This window comes from Halichoerus grypus, chromosome 5 (genome assembly GCF_964656455.1).
Source record: "Halichoerus grypus chromosome 5, mHalGry1.hap1.1, whole genome shotgun sequence".
Taxonomy (NCBI): Eukaryota; Metazoa; Chordata; class Mammalia; order Carnivora; family Phocidae; genus Halichoerus; species Halichoerus grypus.
In genome coordinates, this window is record NC_135716.1 from 77,252,446 (window position 1) to 77,267,377 (window position 14,932).

General features: G+C 37.5%; 1 protein-coding gene across 1 annotated transcript in view; it reads left to right on the forward strand.

Moving 5' to 3' along the window:
• Window positions 1-14,932, forward strand: part of PXDNL (peroxidasin like) — a 489,791-nt gene that overhangs the window by 177,400 nt on the left and 297,459 nt on the right. The window contains exon 2 of the mRNA XM_078072396.1: window positions 10,468-10,539. Within this exon, the coding sequence (XP_077928522.1) occupies window positions 10,468-10,539 (72 nt within the window). The remainder of the gene's footprint in view (window positions 1-10,467; window positions 10,540-14,932) is intronic.

A 14,932-nucleotide genomic window follows, 5' to 3' on the forward strand; every position in this document is an offset into this window, starting at 1 on the left:
TTAGGAGCAAGGATTTGGGGAAAGTTGAGGTGCCTTGGTACCTTTATAGAGAGATCAAGTGGCTGGATTAATGTCAGGCATGGAGAATGTGGTAGATATCTAAGAAAAAGATAGAGATTTGGTATGTGTGTGTTTGTGTATATACAAATGTATGTGTGTATATACACACACATGTTACTCATATATAATTCACATTTCCTTGCTTTTACATAGTATCATAGAAACCAAAATAGTGGATAGGATTGCTCGAGAAGGTTAAGGGAGGAAAGAAGATGGTTGAAGGCACAGCCTTAGAGACATCATCATTTAAGAGGCAAACAAAAAGAAAATAATCTGGAAAAGGAGTCTGAGACAGACTATTAGGAGAAAAAGGTGAAAATCCAGAAAGGCTTAAAGAGGAAGGGAGTTAACATTATCAAATGCCACCAAAAGACAAAGTAAAATGATGACTCAAACAAATTCATTGACTTTACCCATCAAGAATACATAGATGGGGGCGCCTGGGTGGCTCAGTCGTTAAGCATCTCCCTTCAGCTCAGGTCATGATCCCAGGGTCCTGGGATCGAGCCCCACATTGGGCTCCCTGCTCTGCAGGAAGCCTGCTTCTCCCCCTCCCACTCCCCCTGATTGGGTTCCCTCTCTCGCTGTATCTCTCTCCGTTAAATGAATAAATAAGATCTTTAAAAAAATAAAAAAAAATAAAATCAACCTTAAAAAAAAGAGTGCATAGATGGCCTGGGCCAGGACAAGTTGAATGAAATGATAAAGGAAAAAGTCTCCTTCAGTGAGTTGACAAATAAATGCAACAAAAACGCTAGATGTAGAGACTTCTTTCTTTTGAAAATAAAATTAGACTTTTTTCCTTCAGTTGTTATCATTGGCACGCAAATATTGGTATGGGAGATAGAGGCAAAAATGTTAAATAATTTACTTAAATTATAGACAGAAATATATTTTCCAAAAAGACATCACATATTTGAGAAGTTGAGGTTATTGCAAAATCGAACGTCCTTTTCAGCTTCTCTGAGAGTTACAGGAATTAAGTAGTTGTATATAGAGATTTGATTTCCAGTTATTGTCTCTGGCATACAGGTCACATTTCCCAATAGTCAGGCCAATCTGGTGTGTGACGCTCAGGTACAGAACTGCAAGTGTCAGTGTCTAGCTTCATAAAGGAAAAACTATACATTCAGTTAACTGAATTTCTCTTTTCTTTCTGAAAAATGGATTTTGAATTAGAGTATGTTATCACTAATATTTACAAAAGTTGAGTTTTCATCTACGGATGAGCATCTTGTATGCAACTGAACTGAAACCTAACTTTTCATTTGTTTTATATTTCTAGTATTTCCTATTTTGCCTATTATGGACCATAGCTGATTCATCCCACTATTATTATTGTTGTGGTTGTTATTATTAAATTATCTGTCTCAGTACTTATGCTCGGGATGCAAACTTTGTGCTATGTATACAAAGATGACTTAGACATATTCGCTGCTCTTAAGGAGCTCCCAATTTAGCTGTGTTGGGTGGGAAGCACAGACACTATAATTAGAAAATTACAAATGTTGTATTTAAAATGTTATAATAACAGAATTTATATTGATGATGGTAATGTTACAACTGCTAACATTTACCACATGTTAGGCACTATTCTAAATGATTTGTGTGAATTCTGATATTTAATACAATGGGCTGAGTATCATTGTCCACAGTTTATGATGAGGAACCCCAGAGAGAGTATGGGCTTGTCCGAAGTCACATGGCTGGGAGAGGCCAAGACCAAATTGAGTGTGCTTCATTGGTTCTGAAGTCTGCACTCCGAACCACAGCACTAAACTGCCTCCCATTGCAAAGGCCTTGAAGGAGCACATAGAACCCCAGAGAGAAGTTGTCAAGGAATGTTTCCCCGAGGAAATAAAGGATGGATTTGGAGGCGCATGCCAACATTGCATTGTGGAAGACAGTCTGGGCATTGACGGTGAGGGACGCCCAAGCAGATACGGCAGGTGACAGAGCTGCTATCACTGGCTGTGCTTCCTTCTGACCAACTGTGAGGCTGCTCCAAAAGTGATGCCTTCAACGTTATCATGGAGGTGATATTTGCATGTCGTCTTGGAGGATTCTTGAGCATGTGATAGAGAAGAAAGGGAAGGGTATTCCAAATAAAGGAACAGCATGTGCACATATGTAGAGTTATGAAACAGTGTGACCAACATGTGATTAAAACGTTTGGCCTATTTCACTCCAGGGTGCCTGGGGACAGGCAGAGAGGTATGGAGCTAGATATGTGACATTCAAATAAGATCAACTTTATCCTGTGGCACAGGGCACCCCAGAAGTGAATCTCACCCCTGACAAATCCTTGGCCATCAAATACATGGTGGAGAACCAGGTCAGGGGACATCTTTCTGACTGCCCCAGAACAAAGTAGCAACCCAGTAGTAGGAAACAGGAAGGACAAACAAGATACATGTAATCCTTGGGACGCCTGGGTGGCTCAGTCGGTTAAGCGGCTGTCTTCGGGGTCCTGGGATCGAGCCCCACATCCGGCTCCCTGCTCAGCGGAGAGCCTGCTTCTCCCTCTCCCTCTGCCTGCCACTCTGCCTACTTGTGCTCTCTACCTATCTGTCAAATAAATAAATAAAATCTTAAAAAAAAAAAAAGATACATGTAATCCAAGATAAAAATATAACCAAGTCTGATTTCAGGGATTCTGTAATATTCTTTCAGACTGTGTTTATTGGCTCATGAGGCATACTTGTCTAGTGGGATCCAAGGGTGTTGGCCACTCTCCCAAGCACAGGGGCATCCAGACAAGCCATGCTTAACATGAAAAGAGGGGACAGAAACGTTAACATTGTTGCATAGTATCATAATGATCCTAATAGTATGAATTATGTTAAGTAATTAATTTGAAAAGTTAAATCTTATTATTTTGAAATATATTTTCACCTAAATGACAAAGTTAGCAATGTCTTTACATTCAAGAGGTTACATTTGAGTTTTGGGTCAAAATTGAGTCACAGCTTCTTATTCCCCAAAAGACATTACTTTATGCAATGTGGTATATTATCACCTCAGAGTGAAACTTTGCTGCTGGCTGCTATTTTCACATGCAAATGAATGGGATTCAGCGAACGCTATTCAGCCTGCAGTCTAGTCCTTCCGGCACTGTGACATTTAGGACACATTAAACCACCTCATCTCCCTTGAAATCATTTATTGGACCTAGAAAAGAGGACTGCCCTTTAGTGACATCTGCTGGAAGGACCAGGTACATAAAGAAAGAAAAAAGTCTGGAACTATTTTGTCGGGTTGTCTGTTCTCTTTAGGTTTCCACAGACAGGAACACCATGCTTCAAAATTATAATGCTTTCTTTTACATTTGGATGTCTTTAATGACCTGAGTAGTGCAGCTGGACACTCGTGTTCATACTGACTTACCTTGGACTGGTTCACAACTTCCATTGACTTTATCATTGTTAGCTCATTTGTGCACATCAGGGGTGTTTGTTAATTCTAACCACATAATCTCTGAAAGACAAAGGATTTAAATGGAATGCTAACTGGCCTGTCTGAGGGAAGTGGGAATTTGGTTTAGGATAATGAGGTGGAAATTATACTAAAATGAAAACAAGGAAAACTGTTTTCTGATACAACCTCTGGTCCTCAGTGGCTGGCAGATGATGAATGTGCCCTTCCTTTGTCCTGGGCCTGTTTTCCTCAGGAGGAGTTTAAGGTAAGGTGGGAGTCTGTAGACAGTGCCTGCTTTGTAAGCAGACACAATTAATTGGGAGCCATTCCCCATGGCCACTTGCTTTGCTTTGAGGTGAGTGAAATATTTTGAATGAAATGTTCCAGCTCTGAAATCAACATATTAATAACTGCCTTGAAAAGTTAGTGTTAAGATTTAGCCAGGATGAATATGTACTCGTATTCCACTTCTCTCCTCTCCCCTTTACTTTTCCCTCTTGTCTTACACATAGAGTCAGAGGTTGGACTAATTAATCTGTAAGACAACTTCTTTTTAAAAAGTTCAAGTTCTTCAAGATTGTAATAGCACTACTTATTTCTTGCAAGAAACTGGTATATTAGAGAAAAGTACAACCTAAGTCTTTGTGTGTGTGTGTGTGTGTGTTCCCCTGTTACCTTCTAATTTTAACTTTCTAGGAGCACCTGATGGCTCTCAGTGCTTTAAGACCCTTCGTTTAATTGATTTCCTCATCCTGGGGATTTTGTGAACAAATGCAGTGGAAAGAGCTTCAATCCAAATTGGTTTAATTCATAGTTTGAGAGGTGATTATAATCCATTTCTGGAAAATAGCATGGAGCTGGACTGGAAATTTCATTGAAGAGCAAAATGAAGAAGCTAGATTGAGAAACTATTATAAGGTTGTTCTAATATCTTCTGAAGTCTTTATACTATTGTGATTTATGTGTAGACACTTTAGCCATTATTGAAGATATGTAGGTAAGTATCAAACATGTGAAAAAAAAAAAGGAAAAATGCCGGTACTATCGACCCAGCACCAAGCCCAGGCAATGTTCACATGAGACCTGCCCTTCCTTTCTTGTGTTCCTCACTTGGTGATCTCAGTACAGCTAGTGATGATTTTCACTTGAACACTGCAGCAGCACCTTGTCAGGAGTGGAGACCCCTCAGAGCCACCCTCCTCAGAGAATTCCAAGATGCAAATCTGACCTTGGGAGGCCCTTCAGTGACTGTGCATATTCCATACAGATTTGGAAAGCTTTGTTGAGCCTCCCTAGCCCGGGGTTCAATCCTTTCTTACCCATGGCATGTTTCATTCATTGAAACTACTTGCCTCTCCCTTAGGGGGAGAGGGATGGCGCTTGGCCAAGTGTGGGCCATGTCTGCAGAAAAGCTACACTGAATGAAGGAATGAATGGACACCATCATTTTCACTTTAGCCAGGAGGGTCATATTGGATATATTAGGGTTTTCTAGAGAAACTGAACCAATAGAATGAGGAGATCAATAGGATCTTTCCAAGACAGAGCAAGAAAAAAGAGAGGGATTCATTTTAAAGAATTGGCTCATGCTCTTGTGGGGGCTAGCAAGTCTGAATTTTGAAGAGGAGGTTGGCAGGCTGGAGACCCAGGGAAGAGTTGATTTGCAGCTCAAGTGTGAAGGCTGTCTGGAGGCAGAATTCCCCCTTTCTCAGGGCATCTTTTCTTCTTCCATCTTTTCCTCTTAAGGACTTTAAGTGATCAGATGATCACTTTAGGATCCACATTATGGAGGGTATCTGCTTTATTCAAAGTCTACTGATTTTGGTGTTAATCACGTATAAAAATATACCTTCACAGCAACATCTAGACTGGTGTTTGACCAAAATCTGGGTACCATGGCTTAGTCAAGTTGACACATAAATTACCCTTCATAACAGGTTAACATCAGGCCAGACAAACAGCAATGGATGATAGACTCAAGCTCTGGCTGCTTGACACTTGGTAGGCAGAAAATGAACCTGAGGTCAGGGAAAACCAAAGAACATGATTGGAAATAGGCAAGCCATGCATCGAGTGGTGTCTTCCAACTTCTCTTCCTCAGGCCTGGAAAGTGTTTTTCCAGTTCCTACCCTGAAAGGGCTGCAAGATGGAAAGATAAAGAAGATGTTTTAGGGCAGCAGGAGAGGTTGTGGAGAGATCTCTTACGTTCTTCCCCTGATTCCAAGGTCTGGTCAGTCTAGACACCATGGATGAGGGAACGGCACGTGGGATAACAGCTGAGAAAAGAGATGGAGGCCAGGGCAGCTCTAGGAGTTAGGATCAGAGTAACAGGGAACCTGGCTGCAGGGAGCAGAGTACACATATGACTTTGACTCCAGAGACAGACAGGAGGCAGGAGTGCACAGGTGTGTGCTCCTGGGAGAGATGATGATGGCCGGGCTATCAGCAGTCATCTCATTCCCTCCCGCCCTTCCTGGAAACCAGGGGAGACAAGAACCTGCTTACTTTTTTTCTGCAGTTTTATGCTTTTGACTTTACGGTGACTTAGTTGCATCCCCGCCTTCAACAGGAATGCTTTTGGCTCAAGTATGGATCTGCTTGATCTTTTTTTCATGAAGATAGGCTTTCTGCCAGAATGAATATTTCTCACTTATGAGGAAACAAGTAGCACACTCAGACTGAAATCAGCCTGCCTAAGTTGGTGCTCTCTGAGAGTTTCCCTTATTTGTTTTGCTCTCTCAGTGCTAGATTCTTAGCTAAAATGTCTAGGAAAGGGCCCCTTTAGCTCAGGCATCTACTCACAATAAACCTGAAGGCCATCTCCAACCAGGGCACTATTAGGAGGACCCATACCACAGCGGGACCAGACAATCTGTTAGCCTGGGTATCACCTTCAAGAACTCAAATTTAGACTTTGATTTTATCTCCTAATGGCCTATGCATTCAGTCCCAGGGCAGGCTGATAGTGTTTTTCAAGAGCATCGCATTCATCTCACAACTTAAACTGGACTACCATCTGTGGGCAATTACAATTTTATTTTTTATGTTTAAATACCCACTTGTTTAATGTTTTCAAAAATATGCCCTATGTTTGGCATTTATAAAATATACTGGGAATCTCAGACCTCTGGGCAAGGTCTAGCCTCTCTATCCCTCTGTGAGGTCTTTCGCTGGACTTTTCCACACAGACATAGTATAACTCTATCTAACCCACCCAGAGGGTGTGTAATGGGTGGTGATATGGGCGTGGTGTGCCCTGTTCCCTGGAGGAACTAAATAACATGATCTTGAGCTATATTAATTTGTTTGAGCTTAGTTCTCATTGCTGTCCATCCATGCTTGTTCTCTGCCCCCTGTGTACAATGGGAGAATCATTTAAAACTCTTTTTGGAAGGAGATTCTTCTGGATTGAATTTGAACTAAAACCCATCTCTTATTGGTTAAAAACATCAATTCCAAATTTCTCACCATAAAAATCATTAAACATTTCTTCTCCAGCTTTAGCAGCTTTAGATGGGGGTGGGCAGGCCAGACAGACAGATAGACAGACAAACTCATGTTTAACCACTGCCAGTAAGCACCATGTGCTCTGTTTTCATCTTGGTGCATTTCCTAAAGTTGCTTCTAAATTGGATTCCAGTGAGGGACGCCTGGGTGGCTCAGTTGGTTAAGCGACTGCCTTCAGCTCAGGTCATGATCCTGGAGTCCCGGGATCGAGTCCCGCATCAGGCTCCCTGCTCGGCAGGGAGTCTGCTTCTCCCTCTGACCCTCCTCCCTCTCATGCTCTCTGTCTCTCATTCTCTCTCTCTCAAATAAATAAATAAAATCTTTAAAAAAAAAAAAAAAAAAAAAAATAAATAAATAAATAAATTGGATTCCAGTGAACAATGAATGGGATGAAAATTGTGCTAAATAATAATTATTATTTTTATGAATATTATTTTATCAATATTACATATATCATAAAGGGATGAATTGTGCAGGATATATAAAAATTCAATTTTCACTCTATGCAAAGAGTGAAAATATAATGCTACAACTTATGCTAAGGGAAGTTTTATATAAATGACAAATTTTGTGTGGGTGAAATTTTAGTGATCCATCTTGAACATAATAGAGGCAATATGGGAAAATAAATTATATTTTTGTATAAACTTATTTACACAGAAGGTAGCATGATCCAAATTTGGTGGTCATTTGAATTCAGATGATCTTTTAGTGTAATTTCATAAAAAGGTATGGTAAATACTACTTTCAGCAATTGTGTAATGCCCCATATGCAATCCTAAATGCAACAATTGAAATTAGGAAGGGAAGTCTTTCCTTACAGTTTTAGTTTTTAATATACCTAACTACACAAGTTTATGTGGTAGAATATACTAGCAAAGAAGATGAATGTTAACATGCTAACTTTGGTGCATCTGAATATGCCTTATGGGAGTTTAAGTCAATGGGGAAATAATCTTTGGGTCTCTCAGTGTGTTTTGCTTCTCTGGAAGAAGTACCCTGTGGCTGCCTGAGCAATGAGAACTGTGGGTCATGTATCTCACAGTCCCCTGAATAACCCTTGGGACAGTGGACACCTTGCCACACTATTCTTGTGGCAGGAGACCTTTGCTTGCTAGTGAAGACAGGAGGGAATTTTGATAATCAACATACTTAACACCTTGACTCTTAAATCAATCCAGTGAAAAGTTTAAATTTGGTGATTACTTCAAGCATCTTTTTGCATTATTTTTAATTACTTATATTACTGCTGTAGGATCTCATTGAAAATAAATTTGGAATTGGCATCATTTCGTAAAACTGAAGCTGTGCATACACTATGATCTAGCAGTCATAATTCTAAATATTTCCAGAGAAACATTTCTTCATGTGCACAAGGAGACATGCATGCATGTTTATTGAAATATTATTTGTAAATGTTGTAAAAAATTGAAAACAGTCAAAATGGCTGTCAGTAAGGGAATATATAAATGAACGGTGGCCTGTCTGCATAGTGGAATATTACAGAACAGATGGGGACAAATATCTAGATCTTTATGTGCCAAGGAATGGCCTAGAAGAGATGCAGTAGAGGGGGGAAAAAAGAAGTTTTAAAAACTATATAAAGTTTGATACCACTTTTGTAAATTTAAAAACACTAAATATTTTATATTTACTTATATTATGTTTGTTTTCATATTTTTATATGTATACATTTTACTTATATTTATTCATATCCCTATGTATGTTTGTGTGTCTGAAGAGAGGCATCACACTCAGGAGAGAGATTATATGAGGGAAAAGGAGATATAGCTAAAATTAAGATAGTGGTTAAAAGAGACTTTTACTTTACCTGTAATATATTTTTACATGTGATTTGTGTAGTCAAAATAAAAATGTGTGGAACTATGAATAGAAGCAACTGTATCAAGTGAAAGCAGTTGTTAATTCTGGATATGGACAATAAAGAGTATTCTTTTCTTATTTGTACTTTTCTGAATTTTTAAAAAATTTCAAAGCCTAAAAAAAGGAAAGTGATTTATCCTTTTATATTTACTCCTTTCTTGTTGGAAGCTCAGTTTGGGAGGACTATTAGGATTTATGGTTTGATGTGAGAGGAGAGTCCTTTTTGTAATTTAAAGCTACTGTGTTGAAGGGAAACCATGGGTCTAGGGTATTTGGATTTATATAACTTTGTCTCTTATATGTTTATAGTGAGAATTTCACATCATTTATAAAGTTTCTTTTAAAAATATAGTACAGACACATCGAATAACAATGTATGATGTTTAAGCAGTATATTCCATCTTACAAAGAGGTATATTCACTTTGAGTTATTTTAATTGAATACCTTTGAAAAAATTTCATGCATCTTTTTTATTTCTTGGTGTCAGGATTTAATTGAATGATTTTAATTGAAAAAGCTCCTATAAAATTGTACATATTCTTCCAAAGTCAACTCAAGAGAAACATAAAATGATAGAATTTTAAGGTAATCTTACAAAGATTTTGAATCAAGAACTCTTTTTTATGGTGGTGAAAAATTTTATTTTGAGAAGTTAGTTGAGGGGAAGTAGATATTTAGTTTTTTGTTTTTCCTTTTGTGTTTGTTTTCCTGACACACTAATGTCTGGCTTTAGTCACCCTCTTGAAGAGCACCTGATTAACATTTCCACCAAAATCATAGGCAGCAGAGTGGGTTCTTCTCTCACTGATAGAGAGGGTCTAGGCAGACCAATACCTAAGTTGGCTATCTGTGCAGAGCATTTTGTTTGTTGCTCTGTTGTGCCACTAATACTTTATATACTAGTGCTGTAATTATTTGTTTGTAATCCTCAATTCAACTGTGCCTGCTCAGTAGCAGGGACCATATATTGCACATCTTTGTGTCCCTATTACGTAACACAATATGTGGCACGTAGTTAGCACTCAATAATTTACATGCTGAATAAAATAATGAATTAATTGATGAAAGAGAATGTTGGTTGTCTCTTACACTAATTGTTTTGTTGACTTGTTTTAATACTTCCTTAGAAGGCTGTTATATTCCTGGACTATGAAGAAAAGTTAACTAATTAATAATAATTTTGCCTAAACCCAAGTAATGGTGTTATGTTGAATTGATAAGTGACATCTGATCTATCAATATTGTCCAAATTAATTATGCTCAATTGGCATGTTGCCATATATAGAATTTGTCTTAGTGCCATATAAATATAACCTAAAGGAAATGGTATAACTGCCTTTAACACTTTGAAGAGCTCTGTAAGTAGCTGCACTTGTCTGGCACCTTGGGACTAGCATATAGCTCCTGATACGCATAATCTGCTATAAACAATGTACCTGCCTAATGATTATGCATAATGTACCTAATTCTGTCTTATGTTTAGTCCTTTAGTGCCATAATTTGGCTATAAAAGGAGAATTAGTTTTCAAGTTTCTGGAAATAATAGCACCACTGGAATTCACATATTATAATCTTTCTCCCTCTTTTTATGTTCCCAGAGACTTGAGGTTTAACAGAATACGAGAAATTCCTGGGAGTGCCTTCAAGAAACTCAAGAATTTGAACACTCTGTGAGTACTTAATCGCTTATCTGTGAGGTTTCTAAAAATACAATGTAGTTGCATTGCAGTTTGCCATAAAAAGTCATTTGGAGAGTAAAGAACAGCTAGTATGGGAGTGAAAACTTGCTGGTGCTCTCGTAACCAGAAATTCTCTGCTTCTTTCCACTGCCTATATTTTTGTTACCTTCTGAATCTGGGAGAAATTCCTACTTATGTAATTGTCCTTTATATTCTATTTGTTTAGAAAAGCTTCATGGATGAAGAAACTGAGAGAAAGAATAGTTAAATAATTTGTCTATGGGTCTCATAGCCAAAGCAATAGGCATGAAATTAAAATTCATGGTCTTGTGATTACAAAGTCCATATTTTCACCAACATACCACTGCATCTCCTTATTTGTAATACCACAAATATCTTTAAAATCATGTATTTTGAGGAAAAGCTACAACTTTATGGTTAAGTTCTGATAAAAATTTTCAATGTGTAAAAATACTCATTTTATTCATTCAAGAGATTTTATTATCTGTGGTCTACTTAGCAGTTTGCTGGCTTTGGGTCCAGACCAAAATACACAGGAGTATGCTATGGTATAGCAGATAATCTGACCTTGCAGATAATCAGTAAACAAAGATCAACTGTAAAAACTGTAAAACATGTAATAAAAATATGGCAACTACTATAATGGAAGAGAGTAGAATGCTATGATAGATGATGACAGGGGGCTTACAGGTATTAACATTGCTCAGTATTTAAAATTACTTATGTTGCACTTAGATTAATCCGTAAGGTAAAATCACTGGAAGTTAAGAATATACAGTGTTGTTAGAACTACGTGGGTACATCAATCTTCTTGACATAATATTTTCATAATTGAGTTAATAATATTTTCAACCTAGCTGAATTTATCACCTTATTACAGCCAAGCTAGTCCTTCTAACTTCAGGGTTGAGATTATAACTTTATACTTGTACTTTTCCCACCTGGATTCTCTCCAATAACTGATGCCTGAATATATATACTTTATCACAATATCTCTGGTTGGGGTGATGTAAGAGCATAAGGAAGTAAGGACTGCAAGGTTTATTTCTTACTTAACAATAAAGCAGTTGTTCTCAAACCATAATATATAAAAAATTTTCCTGGAGAGCTTGTGGACATGAAGATGCCTAGTCCTCTTCCCCAAAGATTCTGATTTAAGACTTCTCAGGAGAGACCTAAAGATTTGCATTTTAACGAGTATCTCCAGGGGGTCTGACACTTGGGGAACACCTTCATTGAAGCGTTCAATCTACATATCTACTGAGATATGTAGATGATAGAAAACCAAATATCTTATTAATTAATCAAATGTTACCAAGTGTTATCAAATCCATTCTTCCAATATAGTTGCCACTTAAAAGTTTTTTGAGGAGTGTAACAAAGTAATGATCTTTATTGCAATTTGGCCACATTTTGGAGTTACAGCACATAACAGTGTAATTATTTTTATTTATTTATTTTTTTAAAGATTTTATTTATTTATTTGACAGAGAGAGACATAGCGAGAGCAGGAACACAAGCAGGGGGAGTGGGAGAGAGAGAAGCAGGCCTCCCGCAGAGCAGGGAGCCCGATGTGGGACTCGATCCCAGGACCCTGGGATCATGACCTGAGCCGAAGGCAGACACTTAACGACTGAGCCACCCAGGCGCCCCATAACAGTGTAATTATTAATGAACAGTCCATCTCCTCATTTGGTAGAAACCATACTTATTATTAATTTGTGTCTAAATATTTTTATTAAAAAACCAAAATGAAATAATTATCATTTGTGGTGTTAATTACAAGCCTCATTCTCTACTGGTTGCTTTATGTATATTAGCTCCATTTCTCACTCCATTTCATACTGTGTGATAGATGTTATTATTTCCATTTTACAGATTAGGAAACTGAGACTAATAACTGTAGTGTAATTTACCCACATTCATACATCTAGAAAGGGGCAGAGTCAGGATTCACACACACATTGATCTGTTAACTGCTGGTCTGTATGGTTTCTCATGATAGATTTTAGGAAGGCTAGTTCCCTGGAATAACAGGTGATGGATAACTTAAGTAGTAAGTTGTGTAAGAAGGAAAGAAGTGAGGTCAGAAATGGGACACTGGAAGACTGCTGGGGTTGGAGATAACTTGTGCTAGACCTGTGTGGTGAAGCCCCAGTTGCTCAATGAGTTCTGAGGACCCAACAGAGTTATACTTATAATGCAGGTATGTTCATGAAAGTTAGGGAAAAATAAACCTTTTAGCTGGTGTAATTACTGAGTTCCTTGTTGTATGTTTTTTTTTTTTTAAACTACCAAATTACCAAATTTTGTAAGAAAATCTCAATATTTAAAATATTTCTCAAATAAGATATTATTATAAGGTATGATATTATGTTTTATATAATGTGATGAGAAATCTTCACTATGCCTCATTTCTGAGAGCTTTTTATCATGCTGATGAATCAACAGTCACTATTTCATTTATTTGTTTTTATTTAAAGATCTGGCATAATGTTTTCTTTTCTCTCAAGACTTTGAAGGATTGATGTTTAATGGTTTGCCAAAGGTGTTACTCTGTTAAGTAGCCATAACTTTAGTTAAGATATTTGATTTGTCTTTAAGGTTATTCTGTGATGTAGCAAGGGAACAAAATTTCCTGCAGTAAATACTATTGTAGTTTTCTAGTTGGAGGTATGCAGGACAATTTTAAAACAGGCATTAATTTCTGGGATAATAGAAACATGTAGATTAGATTTGGCTTTCCACCCATTATTAGTAATAAGGCTTTGGTTGGATCACTTTGTAACTTCTTTACTTTGTAACTTGCTTTTAAGATGAAAAAATAACCACACATGGTTTTATGCTGAGTTAGCCAGTATCATACAAACTATCCAGGTGAAAAAAAATCTCAAAGATCTGAATAAAATACAAAAAGCATCTCTTTGAAAGTTCAGATGGCAATGAAAGCAGCCAAGACTTGAGTAGCTAAAATCTGGAAAAGAAAGGAAGCTCATTGAGCTGACTCAAACCTTCTGTGCAACTTTTCCTTCTCTGGCCATTTGCCAAATCAAGATGCAGAGCATGGAGGATGAAAAGAAGGCAATAGCCTAGATTTCATGTCAGTCTCACTGGACTGGGAAGACAAAGATTGGAATTTAAGACCACCAAGACAACCAGCACTAGAAGGCCAGGATACCTGAAAGAAGGCAGCTGCAGAATAGTGAGGTGAAGATTTTGCCAGCCATTTCATTGAGGCACTTGCTAACTTAAAACTGAAACACATAGAGAGAGGGTACTAGGAAGCCAAGGAGAAAGCAGCTATTAAGACTTAAAAAGCTAATCAGAGATTTTGGCCACTTCAATATACCAGAGAAACAAAAAGAAGACTTTAGGGCCCATCACAGAAAAAAACCCCTGATAAATACCCCTGGTTTTATTTTTTTTTTAAAGATTTTATTTATTTATTTATTTTTAAAAAGAGAGAGAGAGCAAGCAAAAGAGAGGGAGAGAGAGCAGAGGGAGAGGGACAAGCAGACTCTGTGATGAAGGCTTGATCTCACAATCCTGAGATCATGACCTGAGCCAAAACCAAGAGTCAGATGTTTAACTGACTGAGCCACCCAGGTGCCCTAATACCCCTGGTTTTAATTTTATACTCCTAAAAAGCTATGCCCTAGAAGCAATGGACCATTCTAGACTGGGTGAAGGTGATCTGCTGTATTTTTTCTGCCTCCTAAAAACAAATCAAACCTTCTCTGGAAAAAATATAAAATGATCCCAACCCTCTACAATTTTTCACTCACATCAGTCAATGAAAGATGTCTAAGCATGCCAGGAAAACCAAGAGAAAAAAAAAAAAAAACCAAAGAAGCTATGTTTAAGATTTTGAAGTTATAAAACACAGACTTTAAAATAATTAAAATTAACATATTTAAGGTAATATATGAAATGATAAAAATTTTCACCAGATAAGAAGTAATTACTATGTTTTTCTTAGACCTAAGAAGATCATTCCATTTAGGAATTGAGTGGATTGATTCAATCATAGATTAGAATATGGCAGAAGGGAGAATCAGAGTCCTGAAAGATAGGTTATTAAAAATTACCCAGAGAGAAGCACATCGGGGGAAAAAAGATGGAAAACACAGAAAAGAGAGTAAAAGACAGGGACATGACAAAAATATCTACATGTAATCAGAAGATGACAAAGAAAATAGGACAGGGGCAATATTTGAAGAAATTTTAAACACCAATGTTCCTCTAAAACAAAAGATAACAAGTCAACAGTTTCAAGAAGCCTTATGAAACTATGTAGGCTAAATATACAGAGAACTACACTCAGTCACATTGTAGTATACTTGCTGAAAACTAAAGACAAAAG